Here is a 15612-nt window from a genome sequence, read left to right on the forward strand (position 1 = left end):
TTTTGATGGCGGACTTCAACCAACTGAATATAAATTGGGAACCCCAAGTGGTTTTGAGTCTGAGTTATTGGGGGTGAAATCGGTCTTGGGCTGTAGCGTAAAAGGTGTGATAACGAATCAGCTACCTGTTTTACACCCCGCCCGATTTCCACGCCTCCCGTTGAACGCCCCGCCCGATTTCCACGCCTCCCGTTGAACACCCCGCCCGTTTTACATGCCTCCTGTTGAACACCCCGCCCTATTTCCACCCACCCGTTTTACACGCTGCCCGATTTTCCTTTCCCCCATTGAATTTGAGCCAACTAACTGCTCATGTAATGGACAAAACGTGTGCTTGCACATAATGGCCTAGAAAATCCACGGAGACTCAATACCGACCAATGCTGGAACCATGCCGATAACCTCCTTTGACCCCAGAAACTTTGGTGAGGAGCCTCTGGAAGTAAGCCTTCAGCAATTTTGGGGGGGGGGGGGGGGGGGGGGGCGCTTTCCCAATATGCTGGAAATGCTAACCTGCATTTAAAAAAAAAATTCTGCTCCGCTGAGAACTTTCTCATATAAATTGACAGATATTGACAAACTATTTGCAATTTGGTGTTGTGGGGATATTATTCAATTGTTTAGGGGGCTATGGCTAAGCCAGTGATATCATCACAGCAGATTACTATAGATCAAGCAGCAGTGAACTTTCTTCTGCAGGATTTATTACATTACTTTAATACAACTGGTATTCTAATAAGAAACAACTTTCAGTGCAATGCAATCTTAAATACTGGGCCTACTACAGTATATATAGAAACAAAATTAACTTTTTTCAGTACTGAACAAATTTTCAGCCACAGCAGTGAAATATCCTGTTTCAGTTTAGTCACTTTCACATTTTTAACAAAGTGAGTTTTCATGCCATTTCTTCATTTGAGAAGTCTTTTTGATTACCAACAATTTTGATTATTCACAAGCCAAGAAAGGCATGCTAAACAGGCCACGTAGCACAGTATCATTGCACATTAGTTCAGACAAGATGTAAGGATTATAAGTTAGTCTTTTGTCAATGTGCACTGACAAACAGTAATAGATTAGTATGCATACTTTTGTCTTGCCAGCAAGGCTGTTCCTAAAGCTCCCTTATTCAGGGTTAATAGCTGCTGGAGATTCCACCATCCCATACAGTGCTAGCCTAGCACCTTGGCATGAAATGGTCACTTATCATTCATTACCTCTGTAGCTTCAAGCACCAAAGATACAGCACCATTGTAAAAAAAATTCTTTTTGCCCACTTCGGCAGCTTGTCTGCAGTTCTGCTCGGGACCACATAGTGTGAACAAGTTCTTTGCTGGGAATTCTTGACAATCTTTAACAGTCATTCAGACAAATTGAACAGCACATTCACAGCGGGGCCATGATGTCATACCACCCATACATCGTTGAAAGGAAGAAAGTAAGAGAGAAAAACTATGTTGCCCTTCACATTGTATCATGAGGCCTGAACACGTGAGAATATTGTTAAATAGAAGGTGGATAAACAAATGGACGTTTTAATGGACAACTCTCAGGGCTCGATATGGAAGTAAAAATAAATAGTGGTACTAAATAAAAACAGTAGCCTGTGCGCACACAAATTATAGACTCCACATTACATGCTCTATAATTGATATATAAAAGGGTAAAGTTTTGACTCTCCGCTACTGGCACAGAGCTTCGCGGGTGGTGGGCACGGGTCAGAAAATTGGGTCTCCTACCCTCATGGCCTGATTTGTAGTGTACTCAATTTTCCAAGACGGGATATTGGGCTGAGCAAGAAGGTGGCACTGCAGAGCCTTATTTAAGTCAAAAATTTCTGTAAATCAAGTCCCACCTAGTTTCATGACTTTGGGCGACGTTCCACCCACAGCATGCACCTTGCCCATAAAAACTGGAGCATGGCAGGAAAACAGGCCTGGTCTGCTTTGCAGCGTTTCTTGAAGAAAGGTTGCTGTTGTTTCAGTTACTATCGAAGTTTTTTTTTGGCCTGGGAGCATTTGTTTACTCGTGCATTGAACATCTTGCACTTTTATTTCCATCTATATTTCTGACTTCTTGCTGAAGCCTTCAGTTTGCTAAGCCATACTTTACTGTGGTCTTCCCAATTACTGCTGCACTACAAGTGGCACCTAAGTTCTCTGAAGGAAGCGAAGGCTTGTATACAAAGGTTGGTAAACTTACCTTGGCACGTCACCTGATTCCAGTAAACAACTTCTTGTTCCCAGGTATAACAGACCTGAGACTGTGTTCGCACTCACAGGTTGGACCTTTATTTTAACAGGTGAATGACCTTCAGCTCCAGAGAGGGTCACTGTCCTTTGTTGCACCTCTTGCAGTGGGATCGTCAAGGAATTGGGGCAAAATACTGGAGTCTTCCCCATTGCTTTCATTGCACACATTTTGGCTAGGAAACCATGCTCGATTTCCACCTAAATGCGACACTCAATTTAGATTTTAAAATTCTGGAATATCCAAACATTAATCCCAAGTGTAAAGCAAAACAGCCATTGTTACCCAATGGCCCAAACAGGAGACAGGTCAGCTGTTAACATTCCTTACATTAAAAACTAATGGGAAGTCAGTTTTCCCCCCACTGGTTCTCTCATGAGAAGGCTTGGAGGTAAAAATGTCATCTCTCCAAGGAAGGTTCATGTCAAAACTGCCCCTCCCTGAGGAAAACTAAAGAATTGTCCACCCAGTTTGTTTCTATTTTCAGGCAGTGTGTGTCACAGTGCCTGCTGCTTTGTACCAGTTAGGTTAACAAGTGAATGTCAGTAGATAGCAATCCCAGCCACGTGGAATTATTGGGTAACAGCACAAAATAGAAATCATCACCGCTAGCCCATTTGCAGTGAAATTTTAACTACAAATGGTTACTCAGCATTTTAAAAACACCTGGAAATAATTTAAATTCATGTGAAAGCTATACAAATGACATCCTAAATCCTGAAAGCAGGGCAGCATCTTATTATTGGAACCATGAAATTAGATTGCTGCCTGTTTTTTATATATATATATATATATATATATATATATGCAGATCTCTTGTGGCTTTGCTCAGCTTTAAAAAAAAATAAATAGGAGCGTTTATTACCACATCGGGGTAACATCAGGATCAATGATTCACAGTGCCTGAATAAGTCAAATTCCATTTTCATTAAATGGCAGAGATTTACTGATGCTTTAGGGTTTGCACTCCACGATTTTGTGAAAACCATAAATTTGTGCCCTTTATTTTAAATATATTCCTTTACCTAGGTATTTAATTTTTAAGCCTGAGATTTTAAAGCTGAGAATACACAGCAAGATAGAATGCAAGATGCACTCTGGTATTTAGCAATACCAGGGAAGGAGTGATAGACACTTCTACTACAAGAAGAGACTTCTTGCACTTGGTAGCAGTCCTGGGATTTGGTAGCACTGTGGAATGGTTCTAGGCTTTGGCAGAACTGTGGTAGGAGTCCTAGAGTTTAGCAACACTGAGGTGGGGCTGCTGGTTTGACAGCTGGGAGAATCCTGGGTATGACAAGACTGGTTTGTAAAACACAAATGTTGAATTTGGTGTTTTGTGATTGGTTCCTGGATATATAATGTGTGTCTGTCTGATTCTGTCTTTGTATCTGCTTTCTTTTTTGTGTCTATTGTTGGACTATCACCAGTGTATTTTTTCTTTGAGTCTTAAAATTTAAGTTTCAACTCATTTAAAGACTCATGCACATTAGGCACAGCATGTTTAAGAACCAACAACTGTGGAAACTTTTCAATTTTTAATGAGTTATACTTATGCCATAAAAATGCATTAAAGGAAACAGAAAATATAGATGGATAGACATAAAAGATCAAGAAGAGGTGGGCATATTGTAGTTACATGTCTAACTCACTTCTGCCCAACATTTTTTTTAAGCCACTTCATTTGCTTGTGGGTATATCTGGGTGCTAGGAGAAATTTTAAGTTCTTAGGAAATTTAAAAGAATATTAATTTTTTGAATGAGAAAAAAAACTCTGGGGAGTTCTTCCCCATTTTATGTTGGAAAAGGGTATGAGAACAAATATTGACCGTTTAAATTGACAAATTACCACTAGAGTCTCAGCAGTTTTTTTTTCTGCACTAAATGACAGGTAACATCCCAGCACAGTTCCATCAAAAACAGGAGCCACAGGTTTAGGCCTGGCTGAAGGTTGACCCTGAGCTTGCTGACCCCAGAAAATCATGTTGGGGCTGCAGAGATTTCGACCAGTAATATACTTTCTAGAATTGGCACGGTCTTAAAGGTTCTTCAGGCAGAGTTGAAGACATGCTACACCCTTTCCCCTAATTTCTTTTATTATAAAGAAGTTTGAAAAATATGGGAGATATTGAGTATGTTTATTGTAACATAAGAAACTTCTGCTCTGCCAAATTCCTTATTCTGCTGGAGCTGTCAGATTTTTTTCTTAACATTTTCTTACTTGAAATAAATACTCCCAAGACTTTCCATCCCTATAAAGGTGGTGCACATATGACTAAGTAAGTGCTCCCCCAATAATTTCCTTCCTCTAATAGCCTTTATTTTAAACCTGTGTTATGTGGTGGGTGCAGTAAAATCACATGACAGATGTTACAGGGTCAATGATATTAGCAAGCAGATTTTTTTTGGGGAATGGGGCTCAAGGCATCAAACAATGGGAATGAAGTTTAAGCTGTTTCTAACACTCATTTGAACATCACATCTTGAAAGTAATATTTGAGAACAGAAGATGTAGAGCTTTACAGTGTTTTTTGCAGGTCAAGGTACACCACATTGTATGGCTTTCAATAGCATATTGTGCCATAATTTCCGTAAAAATGTCAAGGGGTTTGGTCAAAGCTAGATTTTTTTTGCTGAATCTTTGCGAATAATTCTGCAAAAAAAAAATCATGCTCAGAACTGTATTCAGTGTAAGAACTCTCAATATGTCCTGAACATACTACACTTACTATTCAACTTCACTGGGCTGATTTTTTTTAAAAAAACATATTAAATGACATGACAGGGTGCAACTAGAGACAAATGAAACCAGGAGAGTTGCTAATTAATTCTGACCCTAAAGGACCCCCCCCCATTATTTAATGAGAAACCTAAGTGAAGGGTCATGGATTATAGCACGGAACACTAGGCTGAAAAGACTTAGTCAATCAATATTGATTAGATTAGATTAGGTGAAAGACCAAGGCTGTGAAGGGCAACCAGTATGGATGAAAACTTTGGCAAAGAAATGATAAATTGAGAAGTGCTGCTTAGGTGATGCCAAGCTTGGGTTTTAAAAAGTAAGACTGACAGAATCAAGGAGATCCACTATTTTGATACAGTAGGAGACTGCGATGAGTCTTAGTTTAAATATAGTAAGGATGTATGACAATACATTTGCAACAGAGATAAAAATTCAAAGAAGCACTGACTAGGAGCTGTGTAAATAAAGTAGAGACATAAAAGATTCCGAGGGTGTAAGAATGAGAGAGAAAATTAACTCTCATCAGTACATGTTCAATAAGATTTATATTGATTCCAGATATACATATTAGAAACAATTCAGATAGACCTGACATACAATGAACCTAACATTTGGGATTGTTTTTAATTCAAGCATCCTTCTTACTAAAAGTAGCCCATTATAAACAACTTTACGCTTTGCAACAATCATGTAACACAGAAGTATACAATGAAATAAAATTTAATGAATTATTATAAATGTGGAAGAACTTTTAGGTGCAAGACATTCTTAATGGATAGATTCCACTTACTACACAATGATCCTGTAAAACTGTATTAGAAATGTAACTTACAATGCATGTCATGTAATAAGTCGTTGTCAAAGCACTGGAGATTTGTCAATATACATGACCACGGGAGAGGATGCCTTCTTTCATGCAATTAAAACAGCAAGTCAAAACTATATATAATATATACACAATCAATCATGGGTCTTTATTTCACCATGCCATATTGAATATGAGTAGCCAACTTCATATACTATGATGTTCTGAATGGTATGACAACTCATTAATATAGCTACTTCATAGCAGCCCTTGCTACTTTTTGTTTTGTTTTTCAAAGGCTACTCATTAAAAACTGTTTTCTCTGGCATGGTGATTACTTCAGTAGACCAAGTCTTGATTATAGGTTACCCTAAATTTGTAATGCACCACTGCCCTTGCAAGTCTGCATTTTGAGAACAGTACATTCATATTACATAAGCAGTGTAAATAAGTTACTGAGCCAGTACAAAATCACTCTTATTTACAATTGTTTTACAACAAGAACATGGCATGGTGCTTTTAAGTGAAGCAGCATGTAACTTTTTGTAGATTGTGTGGAGATTGAGTGTCAAGATATGACATGATAAAGTACAAAAGAAATCAGTATTCAAATACATCAATACAATTATTTCAAGTAACCGCATAATTTTACCAAGAGCAAATGCCAGTTTCCTTTTGGAATGGTTTCTACTAAAGTGCTGAAATATGGGAAGGCAAATTCGTTAGAAAAGTTATTTTGAATAGTATTTAAAGCCATGTGGGTTACACGATTAAAATAATTTTAGTTTAAAAAAAATGTAATGCATTCTCCTCCAAAACTAATAGAAATGTAAAGTTGGAGTGTATTGGATCTATTTCTTGATATCCTGTATAAATACTATATCTTGTCATGTACACTTCGGTATCAATCAGTTGAGTTTTCTGGCTTCACAATCTGATAAGTTATCAAATATTCTGGATAAGCCTGACAGGAGGGGGAAAAAAAAGCTGCAATCAATTTTAAGGGTTATGTTCAAAAGGTTTTAACTTCATGATTAAAACAGTTCGAAGTATTTATCAACATTTTGAAACTCTTATTAAAAAGATACCACAAGATCAAACACATGCAGGCACAAAACCAAGGGATCCAGGAATTCTAAATATAAGCATACTTGAATTTAAAAAGCCTGCTAGGAGTGGGGAAAGCAAGATTACGAATTTATAATTAAAACAAAAGCCTGTACTATTTTTAAAAAGTACTTTTTAATACAATATATCTTCAGCAAGACTATAGATAAGCATTGATCTGGGAAAGAAAACCAAACACCTTAATTTACTGAACTCACTTGATTATATAGGCTCAGTTTCTCTTAGGGTACATTTAGTGTCACTGTGGCTTCACAGACAAACTTGTATTGGAAAGAAGCGTCAAAGACTGAAGTGTCAGCAAAGCAAAATGGAGTAAGACTCTTATTTCCTCCACCCCCACCCCAGAAATCTCAGTCCACTTTGCTCTGGTGTCAGGTTAGGCTGACTCCAGATGCAGACTGCATTCAAACTATAACTGCACATTGGTGCAAAAGGAAACTTCACACTAACACTACGGTTGTAAATACCGTAAAGAAAACTTTAGTGTGGGGCAGTGGCAGTATGGATATGAAATTGGCTAAGTGAAAGGAAACAGAGAATAGTGGTGAACAGTTATTTTTTGGACTGGAGGAAGGTATACAGTGGTGTTCCCCAGGGGTTGGTACTAGGACCACTGCTTTTTAAAAAAATATAATGACTTGGACTTGGGTGTATAGGGCACAATTTCAAAATTCGCAGATGACAAAACTTGGAACGATAGTGAACAGTGAGGAGGATAGTGATAGACTTCAAGGAGGATATAGACAGGCTGGTGGAATGGACGGACACGTGGCAGTTGAAATTTAATGCAGAAAAGTGTAAAGTGATACATTCTGGTGGGAAGAACGAGAGGCAATAGAAACGAAAGGGTACAATTCTAAAGGGGGTGCAGGAAAAGAAAGATCCGGGGGTATATGTGCACAGGTCGTTGGTGGCAGGGCAGGTTGAGAAAGCGGTTAAAAAAGCATACGAAGGGGATAATCTCCGAAAGCTTGTGATTTTAAAATAAAATTGTTGGACTATAACCTGGTGTTGTAAGATTCCTTACATTTATAAACAGAGGCATAGACTACAAAAGCAACAAGGTTTATGATGAACTTTTATAAAGCACTGGTTCGGCCACAATTAGAGTATTGAGATCAATTCTGGGCACCGCACTTTAGGAAGGATGTGAAGGCCATAGAGAGGCTGCAGAAAAGATTTATTAGAATGGTTCCAGGGATGAGGGATTTCAGTTACGTGGATAGACTGGAGAAGCTGGGGTTCACAGAATCATAGAAAGTTATGATACAGAAGGAGGCCATTCGGCCCATCGTGTCCGTGCCGGCTGAAAGAGCTATCGAGCTTAATCCCACTTTCCAGCACTTGGTCCATAGCCCTGTAGGTTACGGCACTTCAAGTGCACATCCAAGTAGTTTTTTTTTTATAAAGTGAGTTGAGGGTTTCTGCCTTTCCCACCCTTTCAGGCAGTGAATTCCAGACCCCCCACCACCCTCTGGGTGAAAAAATTTCTCTTCAGCTCCCCTCTAATTCTTCTACCACCACCACCTTCTCAGTGGCAATTAGGGATGGGCAATAAATGCTGGCCTTGCCAGCAACACCCACATCTCACGAACGAATAAAAAAATTACTTCAAATCAATGCCCCCTGGTCACTGACCCCACTCCAAAGGGAAATAGGTCCTCCCTATCCACTATCTAGTCCCATCGTAATTTTATATACCTCAATTAAATCTCCCCTCAGCCTTCTCTGTTGTAAAGAAAACTACCCCAACCTATCCAATCTTTTCTCACAGCTAAAGATCTCTAGCCCTGGCAACATCCTCGTAAATCTCCTCTGTACCTTCTCTAGTACAATCACATCTTTTCTGTAATGTGACGACCAGAACTGTACGCAGTACTTAAGCTGTGGCCTAACCAATGTTTTATATAGTTCTATCATAAACTCCCTGCTCTTGTATTCTATGCCTCAGCTAATAAAGGAAAGTATCCTGTATGCCTTAACCACCTACCTTGCTACCTACAGGGGTTTGTGGACATGTACTCCAAGGTCCCTTTGTTCCTCCACACCTCTCAATATCCTCCCATTTATTGTGTACTCCTGTGCCATGTTTGCCCTCCCCAAATGCATTATCTCACTTCCCTGGATTGAATTCCATTTGCCACTTTACCAGTCCATTGATAAATTCCTGCAGTCTATAGCTTCCCTCCTCACTATCAACCACAAGGCCAATTTTTGTATCATCTGCAAACTTTTTGATCAAACCCCCCACATTCAAGTCCAAAACATTAATATATACCACAAAAAGCAAGGGACCTAGTACTGAGCCTTGCGGAACCCCACTAGAAACAGCCTTCCAGTCACAAAAACACCTGTCAACCGTTACCTTTTGCTTCCTGCTACTGAGCCAATTTTGGATCCAACTAGATACTTTCCCTTGGATCCCATGGACTTTTACTTTTTTGACCAGTCTGCCATGTGGGACCATGCCAAAAGCCTTGCTAAAATCCATGTACACTACAAACATTACCCTCAGACCCTCCTTGTTACCTCCTCAAAAAAGTCAATCAAGTTAGTCAGACAAGGACCATCCCTTAAATCCATGCCGAGTGTCCTTGATTAACCCGTGCTTTTCTAATTGATGATTTATGCTGTCCCTCAGAATTGATTCCAATAATTTGCCCATCACCGAGGTTAGACTGACAGTCTATCCATTTCTCCCTTTTCAAACAACGATACAACATTAGCAGTCCTCCAATCCTCCAGCACCATGCCTGTAGCCAGGGAGGAACGGAAAATGATATTCAGAGCCTCCGCTATTATTCTCTTAATAGCCTGGGATACATTTCATTCGGCCCTGGCGATTTATCTACTTTCAAAGATGCTAAACCCCTTAATACTTCCTCTCTCGCTATGTTTCTCCCATCCAATATTTCTCACTCCTCTTCCTCCTCCTTAACTACAATCGCTACATCATTCAGAAATGGGGTTGTTCTCCTTAGAGCAGAGAAGGTTGAAAGCAGATTTCATAGAATCATAGAAGTTACAACATGGAAACAGGCCCTTCGGCCCAACATGTCCATGTCGCCCAGTTTATACCACTAAGCTAGTCCCAATTGCCTGCACTTGGCCCATATCCCTCTGTACCCATCTTACCCATGTAACTGTCCAAATGCTTTTTAAAAGACAAAATTGTACCCACCTCTACTACTGCCTCTGGCAGCTCGTTCCAGACACTCACCACCCTTTGAGTGAAAAAATTGCCCCTCTGGACCCTTTTGTATCTCTCCCCTCTCACCTTAAATCTATGCCCCCTCGTTATAGACTCCCCTACCTTTGGGAAAAGATTTTGACTATCTACCTTATCTATGCCCCTCATTATTTTATAGACTTCTATAAGATCACTCCTTAACCTCCTACTCTCCAGGGAAAAAAGTCCCAGTCTGTCTAACCTCTCCCTGTAAGTCAAACCATCAAGTCCCGGTAGCATCCTAGTAAATCTTTTCTGCACTCTTTCTAGTTTAATAATATCCTTTCTATAATAGGGTGACCAGAACTGTACACAGTACTCCAAGTGTGGCCTCACCAATGCCCTGTACAACTTCAACAAGACATCCCAACTCCTGCATTCAATGTTCTGACCAATGAAACCAAGCATGCTGAATGCCTTCTTCACCACCCTATCCACCTGTGACTCCACTTTCAAGGAGCTATGAATCTGTACTCCCAGATCTCTTTGTTCTATAACTCTCCCCAACGCCCTACCATTAACGAAGTAGGTCCTGGCCCGATTCGATCTACCAAAATGCATCACCTCACATTTATCTAAATTAAACTCCATCTGCCATTCATCGGCCCACTGGCCCAATTTATCAAGATCCCGTTGCAATCCTAGATAACCTTCTTCACTGTCCACAATGCCACCAATCTTGGTGTCATCTGCAAACTTACTAACCATGCCTCCTAAATTCTCATCCAAATCATTAATATAAATAACAAATAACAGCGGACCCAGCACCAATCCCTGAGGCACACCGCTGGTCACAGGCATCCAGTTTGAAAAACAACCCTCCACAACCACCCTCTGTCTTCTGTCGTCAAGCCAATTTTGTATCCAATTGGCTACCTCACCTTGGATCCCATGAGATTTAACCTTATGTAACAACCTACCATGCGGTACCTTGTCAAATGCTTTGCTGAAATTTGATAGAGGTGTACAAAATCATGAGGGGTCTAGGCAGTAGATAGAGAGAAACTGTTCCCATTGGCGGAAGGGTCGATAAGCAGAGGACACAGATTTAAGGTGATTGGCAAAAGAACCAAAGGCGACATGAGGATAAACTTTTTTTTACGCGCGAGTGGTTATGATCTGGAATGCACTGCCTGAAAGGGTGGTGGAGGCAGATTCAATTGTGGCTTTCAAAAGGGAATTGGATAAGTACTCGAAAGGAAAAGATTTGCAGGGCTACGGGGAAAGGACGAGGGAATGGGACTAACTGGATTGCTCTTGCAGAGAGTCGGCACGAACCTGACGGGCCGAATGGCCTCCTTCTGTGCTGTAACCGTTCTATGATTGTGTGTCTGGTTATAAGCTAATTATTTAGTTTACTTTGTTAAATGTTTTTGGATACATTGAAAAATTCCATTCTTTTAGGATCAGAGCTAGATCTACATAGTTGTGATGTTCTGTATTAAGAATTTTTTGATTTGCTTTTCTTTTCTGCTTGATTCATAAACTATTTATATGTTTGAATCAAACTTAGTTTCCTTTCCCTGCCCCACTCCCAAATGAAACTTCTAATTAAAATAAAGCTAACAATAGACCACCAGTTATGGTTGCCTCCCATTTAAAATTGTATGCCCATATTATAGGAAGTGAAAATCATTTCTATGGTTATCAGCCAGAGAAGTACACTTCAGAAAAATACAAAATATATTAAACACACCTGTTCACCTCTATAAATGACATACTCTGCCAATGCTAATCCATTCACGCTGGGCCGGCCAGTAACAGAATGATGACCAGGGGGAGCATGAGCCATTTTCATTGCACTGAACTGCAAAAATGATTTGCCTAGCGTAACACGGCAGAACACCATTTGCCTGTTAAATACAAGGGGATGGGAGGAGAATGAAACACAAAAGAAAAAAAAACACAATTATAAGTAGTCATAAGTAGATGCAATACTCAAATCATTGCTAGTGGACTTTGAGTTCATTTACTGCACAAATTATGAAATTCACTATAGCTGTCTATTTTACTACCACTGAATGTTTGTGCAATCAAGTTAAAACAGTAGATAATTTGGATATAGAGGACCAGAGTCATAGATCACGCTTCATACTCATGTCTATATAAAGTCATGAGTATTAAAAGTCAAGAGTTATTCACCCAATGGGATAACATTTCAAGTGCTGCACTTCAGAAAGTTTGACTTTGAAAATATGTATTGCAAAGTATCCCCAGCCAAGTTAGTTACCATTCCGTAGTTGAGAAGTTAAGTGGGCAACATGCTCCTCTTGTCCCCTTGATCAAAAAGTTGACCGATGGAGGAATCCTGAATGCAACTCCCATCCTAACATTTTATGCCATCGATTTGTCAGCACTTACCATACACTTACAGAACTGCTTGAAATTATACTAGTTACAAATCAAGTCTTGTTTCAATATGATCTATACTTAAAGGGCAAAAATGTTCAAATCACTAATGGAATCAGGATACTAAAATAAAGCAGTATTTTAAAACTGAATAAATCTGCATTGTCTCCCAACTCAACTCCCCTCAGTAACTGATAAAACATTTACTACACAAGCTTTATTGTGTAACACAAACTAAACTCAAATTCACACAAAATGAGAGAGAGCTTCTGTTATTTAAAAGAAAACAAACACACAGATAATGGATCTTACCTATGACAAATGTAACAGGACCTATCTTTATGTGTTGGGCAGCCTGTGCCACCACCTATTCCATAAACATACTGGTTACTTTTGGACGAATTTTCAGCAAAATATATGCCAGCTCCAAACATTCCTCCAATGTAAGCATGCCTTTCATCAAAACCCTTGTGAATTATGGCATTTACAAAGGGGGATCCTAGGAAGAGGGAAAAAGTTACATTTACAATACAAACCAGAAACTAATATTGTAAACTCCCGACTAATGAGACAATTATACTATGCACCTTCTCATGACCATCTTTCAGAGCCATATGAAATTTGTGGTACAGTAAATCAAATGCAGATTCTTTAATAGAAAAAGAACCAGAAGCAATGCAAATTGTATCAGCGACTGTAGTAACTCAAGCATTACACTGTAAGGTAATATATATGCATAGTTACAAAAGTACAAAAAGTTAACATGACAAAAAACATTTATTGCAAGTTACACCATATTACAATCGAGCCTAGAAATTATTGTTAGTGCACTGAACTATACTAGTCAGGGATTAACTATGGGTAACTAAAAGGTTTACATATTGGCCATAATTTGTGGTAGCAGGGCATCTGCCGTTAGTTAGACTTGCCTGTTTAGGTTTTTAAGATTTTTTACGTGGCAACTTGTTGAAAGTGCGAGCTGGTAACGTCGCAGCAAGGGAAACCGGGCATCTGGTAACTGAGTGAACAGGGCAAGCAACTGTGTATCGCTATAACCAGATTGTAGGATTATGAAATTAAGAGCGCAAGTACTGAGAAGGAAGTGTAAATTAAAGTCGGTGAATTCAATGTCAAATCAGGTACAGAAAGAGAAATAGAGAGGGAAAGAAAGATTGAATTGAGAGAAAAAGTTAAAAAAATTAAAATTTTGCATTTTTAAAATCACCAAATACCTGAAGGAATGAGAATCCACACTTGTAATAGTTAATTTTCAGTGCCAGAGAGGTTGATTGGCTGTAAATAACACTTATCACATCATTGAAATGACAAAACTTAAGTTTCTGTGGTGAGTTTAGTTCGTATCTACTGCCCAAATACAGCAACTTCACTACATTCGGTGCGTGTCAATGGTGAGGCAGACAGCGAGATGCCGTTTTCCCAAAGTTAACAGCGGAGCGGCGCAACTCGGACAGAAACTTTTGGATTTTTGAGTTTAACCGTGCATCTGCCCCCTCACTTGAAGTTGCTGTGCCTTATGCGCATATAACAGCGAGTGCCGTTATCCTCACCTTTATTTTGACAGGAAAATCTGGCCCATAATTTTGCTGGTTTCACCTTGTAGGCTATTTTAACTATACAGTCGGGTCCAGGCAATTGAAAGGGAGAAGCACTATTCTTCTTAAATCATCCGTGAGGCATTAAAACAGATCAATTAGTGGAGGAAAGGCAAGTGCAGATGTACACTGAGCAAAATTGTTATAGAATTGGATATTCGAATGAGGGAAGAAAAGGTTAATGGCTTGATGCTGGAGTCAGGGAGATAAGGAAGATATTTTGAGACTGGCCTTCCACCCACCTCCTCAGAAGTGCTTAGTGTACAAAGGCATGCAGCACCAGTCACCCACTATAGTCTCTGATATGGCTGACACATATGCAAGGCCCTTGCAGTGAAAGGCCCAAGGAGAGCTAGGATTACCAAAATCCCAAACAGGCCGTCAGTGAATCCAAGCAGCCAATCAGCACACTTAAATCCTTCCACAACAAAATTTCCTCGAAGTAGTAGGTTACATATCAATGTCTGAAACAAAAAAAACGTACATTTATAGCACTTCTCATGACCTTGTGGCGTCCAAAAGCGCTTTACAGCCAATTAAGTACTTTTGCGGCGTAGTCACTGTTGTAATATAGGAAACATGCAGCCAATTTTTACACAGCAGGGTCCCACAAACAGCAATTAAATAAATAGCCAGATCATCTGTTTTTTCAAGCATTGGTTGAGGGATAAATGTTGGCCAGGACACTGGGAGAACTCCCCAGCGCTTCTTTGAATGGTACCATGGAATTTTTACATTCACCTGAGGGGGCATCCAAACAGGCCATTTGACCCCACAGGTCCATGCTCCACGTATGCCTCCTCCCACCCTTCTTCATCTAACCCGATCAACATATCCTTCTATTCCCTTCTCCCTCCCCCCTTAAATGCATCTATGCTAGTCACCAACTACTCCTTGTGGTAGCAAGTTCCACATTCTTACCACTCTCTGGGTGAAGAAGTTTTTCCTGAATTCATAGGAACACAGGAACAGGAGTAGGCCATTCAGCCCCTCGTGCCTGCTCCGCCATTTGATAAGATCATCGCTGATCTGTGATCTAACTCCATATACCTGCCTTTGGCCCATATACCTTAATACCTTTGATTGCCAAAAAGCTATCTATCTCAGATTTAAATTTAGCAATTGAGCTAGTATTAATTGCTTTTTGCAGAAGAGAGTTCCAAATGTCTACCACCCTTTGTGTAGAAATGTTTTCTAATCTCACTCCTGAAAGGTCTGGCTCTAATTTTTAGACTGTGCCCCCTACTCCTAGAATCCCCAGCCAGCAGAAATAGTTTTTCCTCTATCCACCCTCTGTTCCCCTTAATATCTTATAAACTTCGATCAGATCACCCCTTAACCTTCGAAACTCCAGAGAATACAACCCCAATTTGTGTAATCTCTCCTCGTAACTTAACCCTTGAAGTCCGGGTATCATTCTAGTAAACCTACGCTGCACTCCCTCAAGGCCAATACGTCCTTCCGAAGGTGCGGTGCCCAGAACTGCTCAAAGTAC

At 39.8% G+C, this 15612-nt stretch overlaps 1 protein-coding gene across 5 annotated transcripts in view; it reads right to left on the reverse strand.

Moving 5' to 3' along the window:
- Positions 1-5697: 5697 nt before the first annotated feature.
- LOC137340138 (poly [ADP-ribose] polymerase tankyrase-2) overlaps positions 5698-15612 on the reverse strand; it is a 74076-nt gene continuing 64161 nt past the window's right edge. For all 5 annotated transcript variants that reach the window (XM_068002473.1, XM_068002475.1, XM_068002474.1 and 2 more), the window contains 3 exons: positions 12817-13003; positions 11852-12008; positions 5698-6762 (listed from right to left, as the gene is read on the reverse strand). In XM_068002473.1, coding sequence (XP_067858574.1) covers positions 6703-6762; positions 11852-12008; positions 12817-13003 — 404 coding nt within the window. In that variant the 3' untranslated portion in view covers positions 5698-6702. The remainder of the gene's footprint in view (positions 6763-11851; positions 12009-12816; positions 13004-15612) is intronic.

Source organism: Heptranchias perlo, chromosome 21 (genome assembly GCF_035084215.1).
Source record: "Heptranchias perlo isolate sHepPer1 chromosome 21, sHepPer1.hap1, whole genome shotgun sequence".
Lineage (NCBI taxonomy): Eukaryota > Metazoa > Chordata > Chondrichthyes > Hexanchiformes > Hexanchidae > Heptranchias > Heptranchias perlo.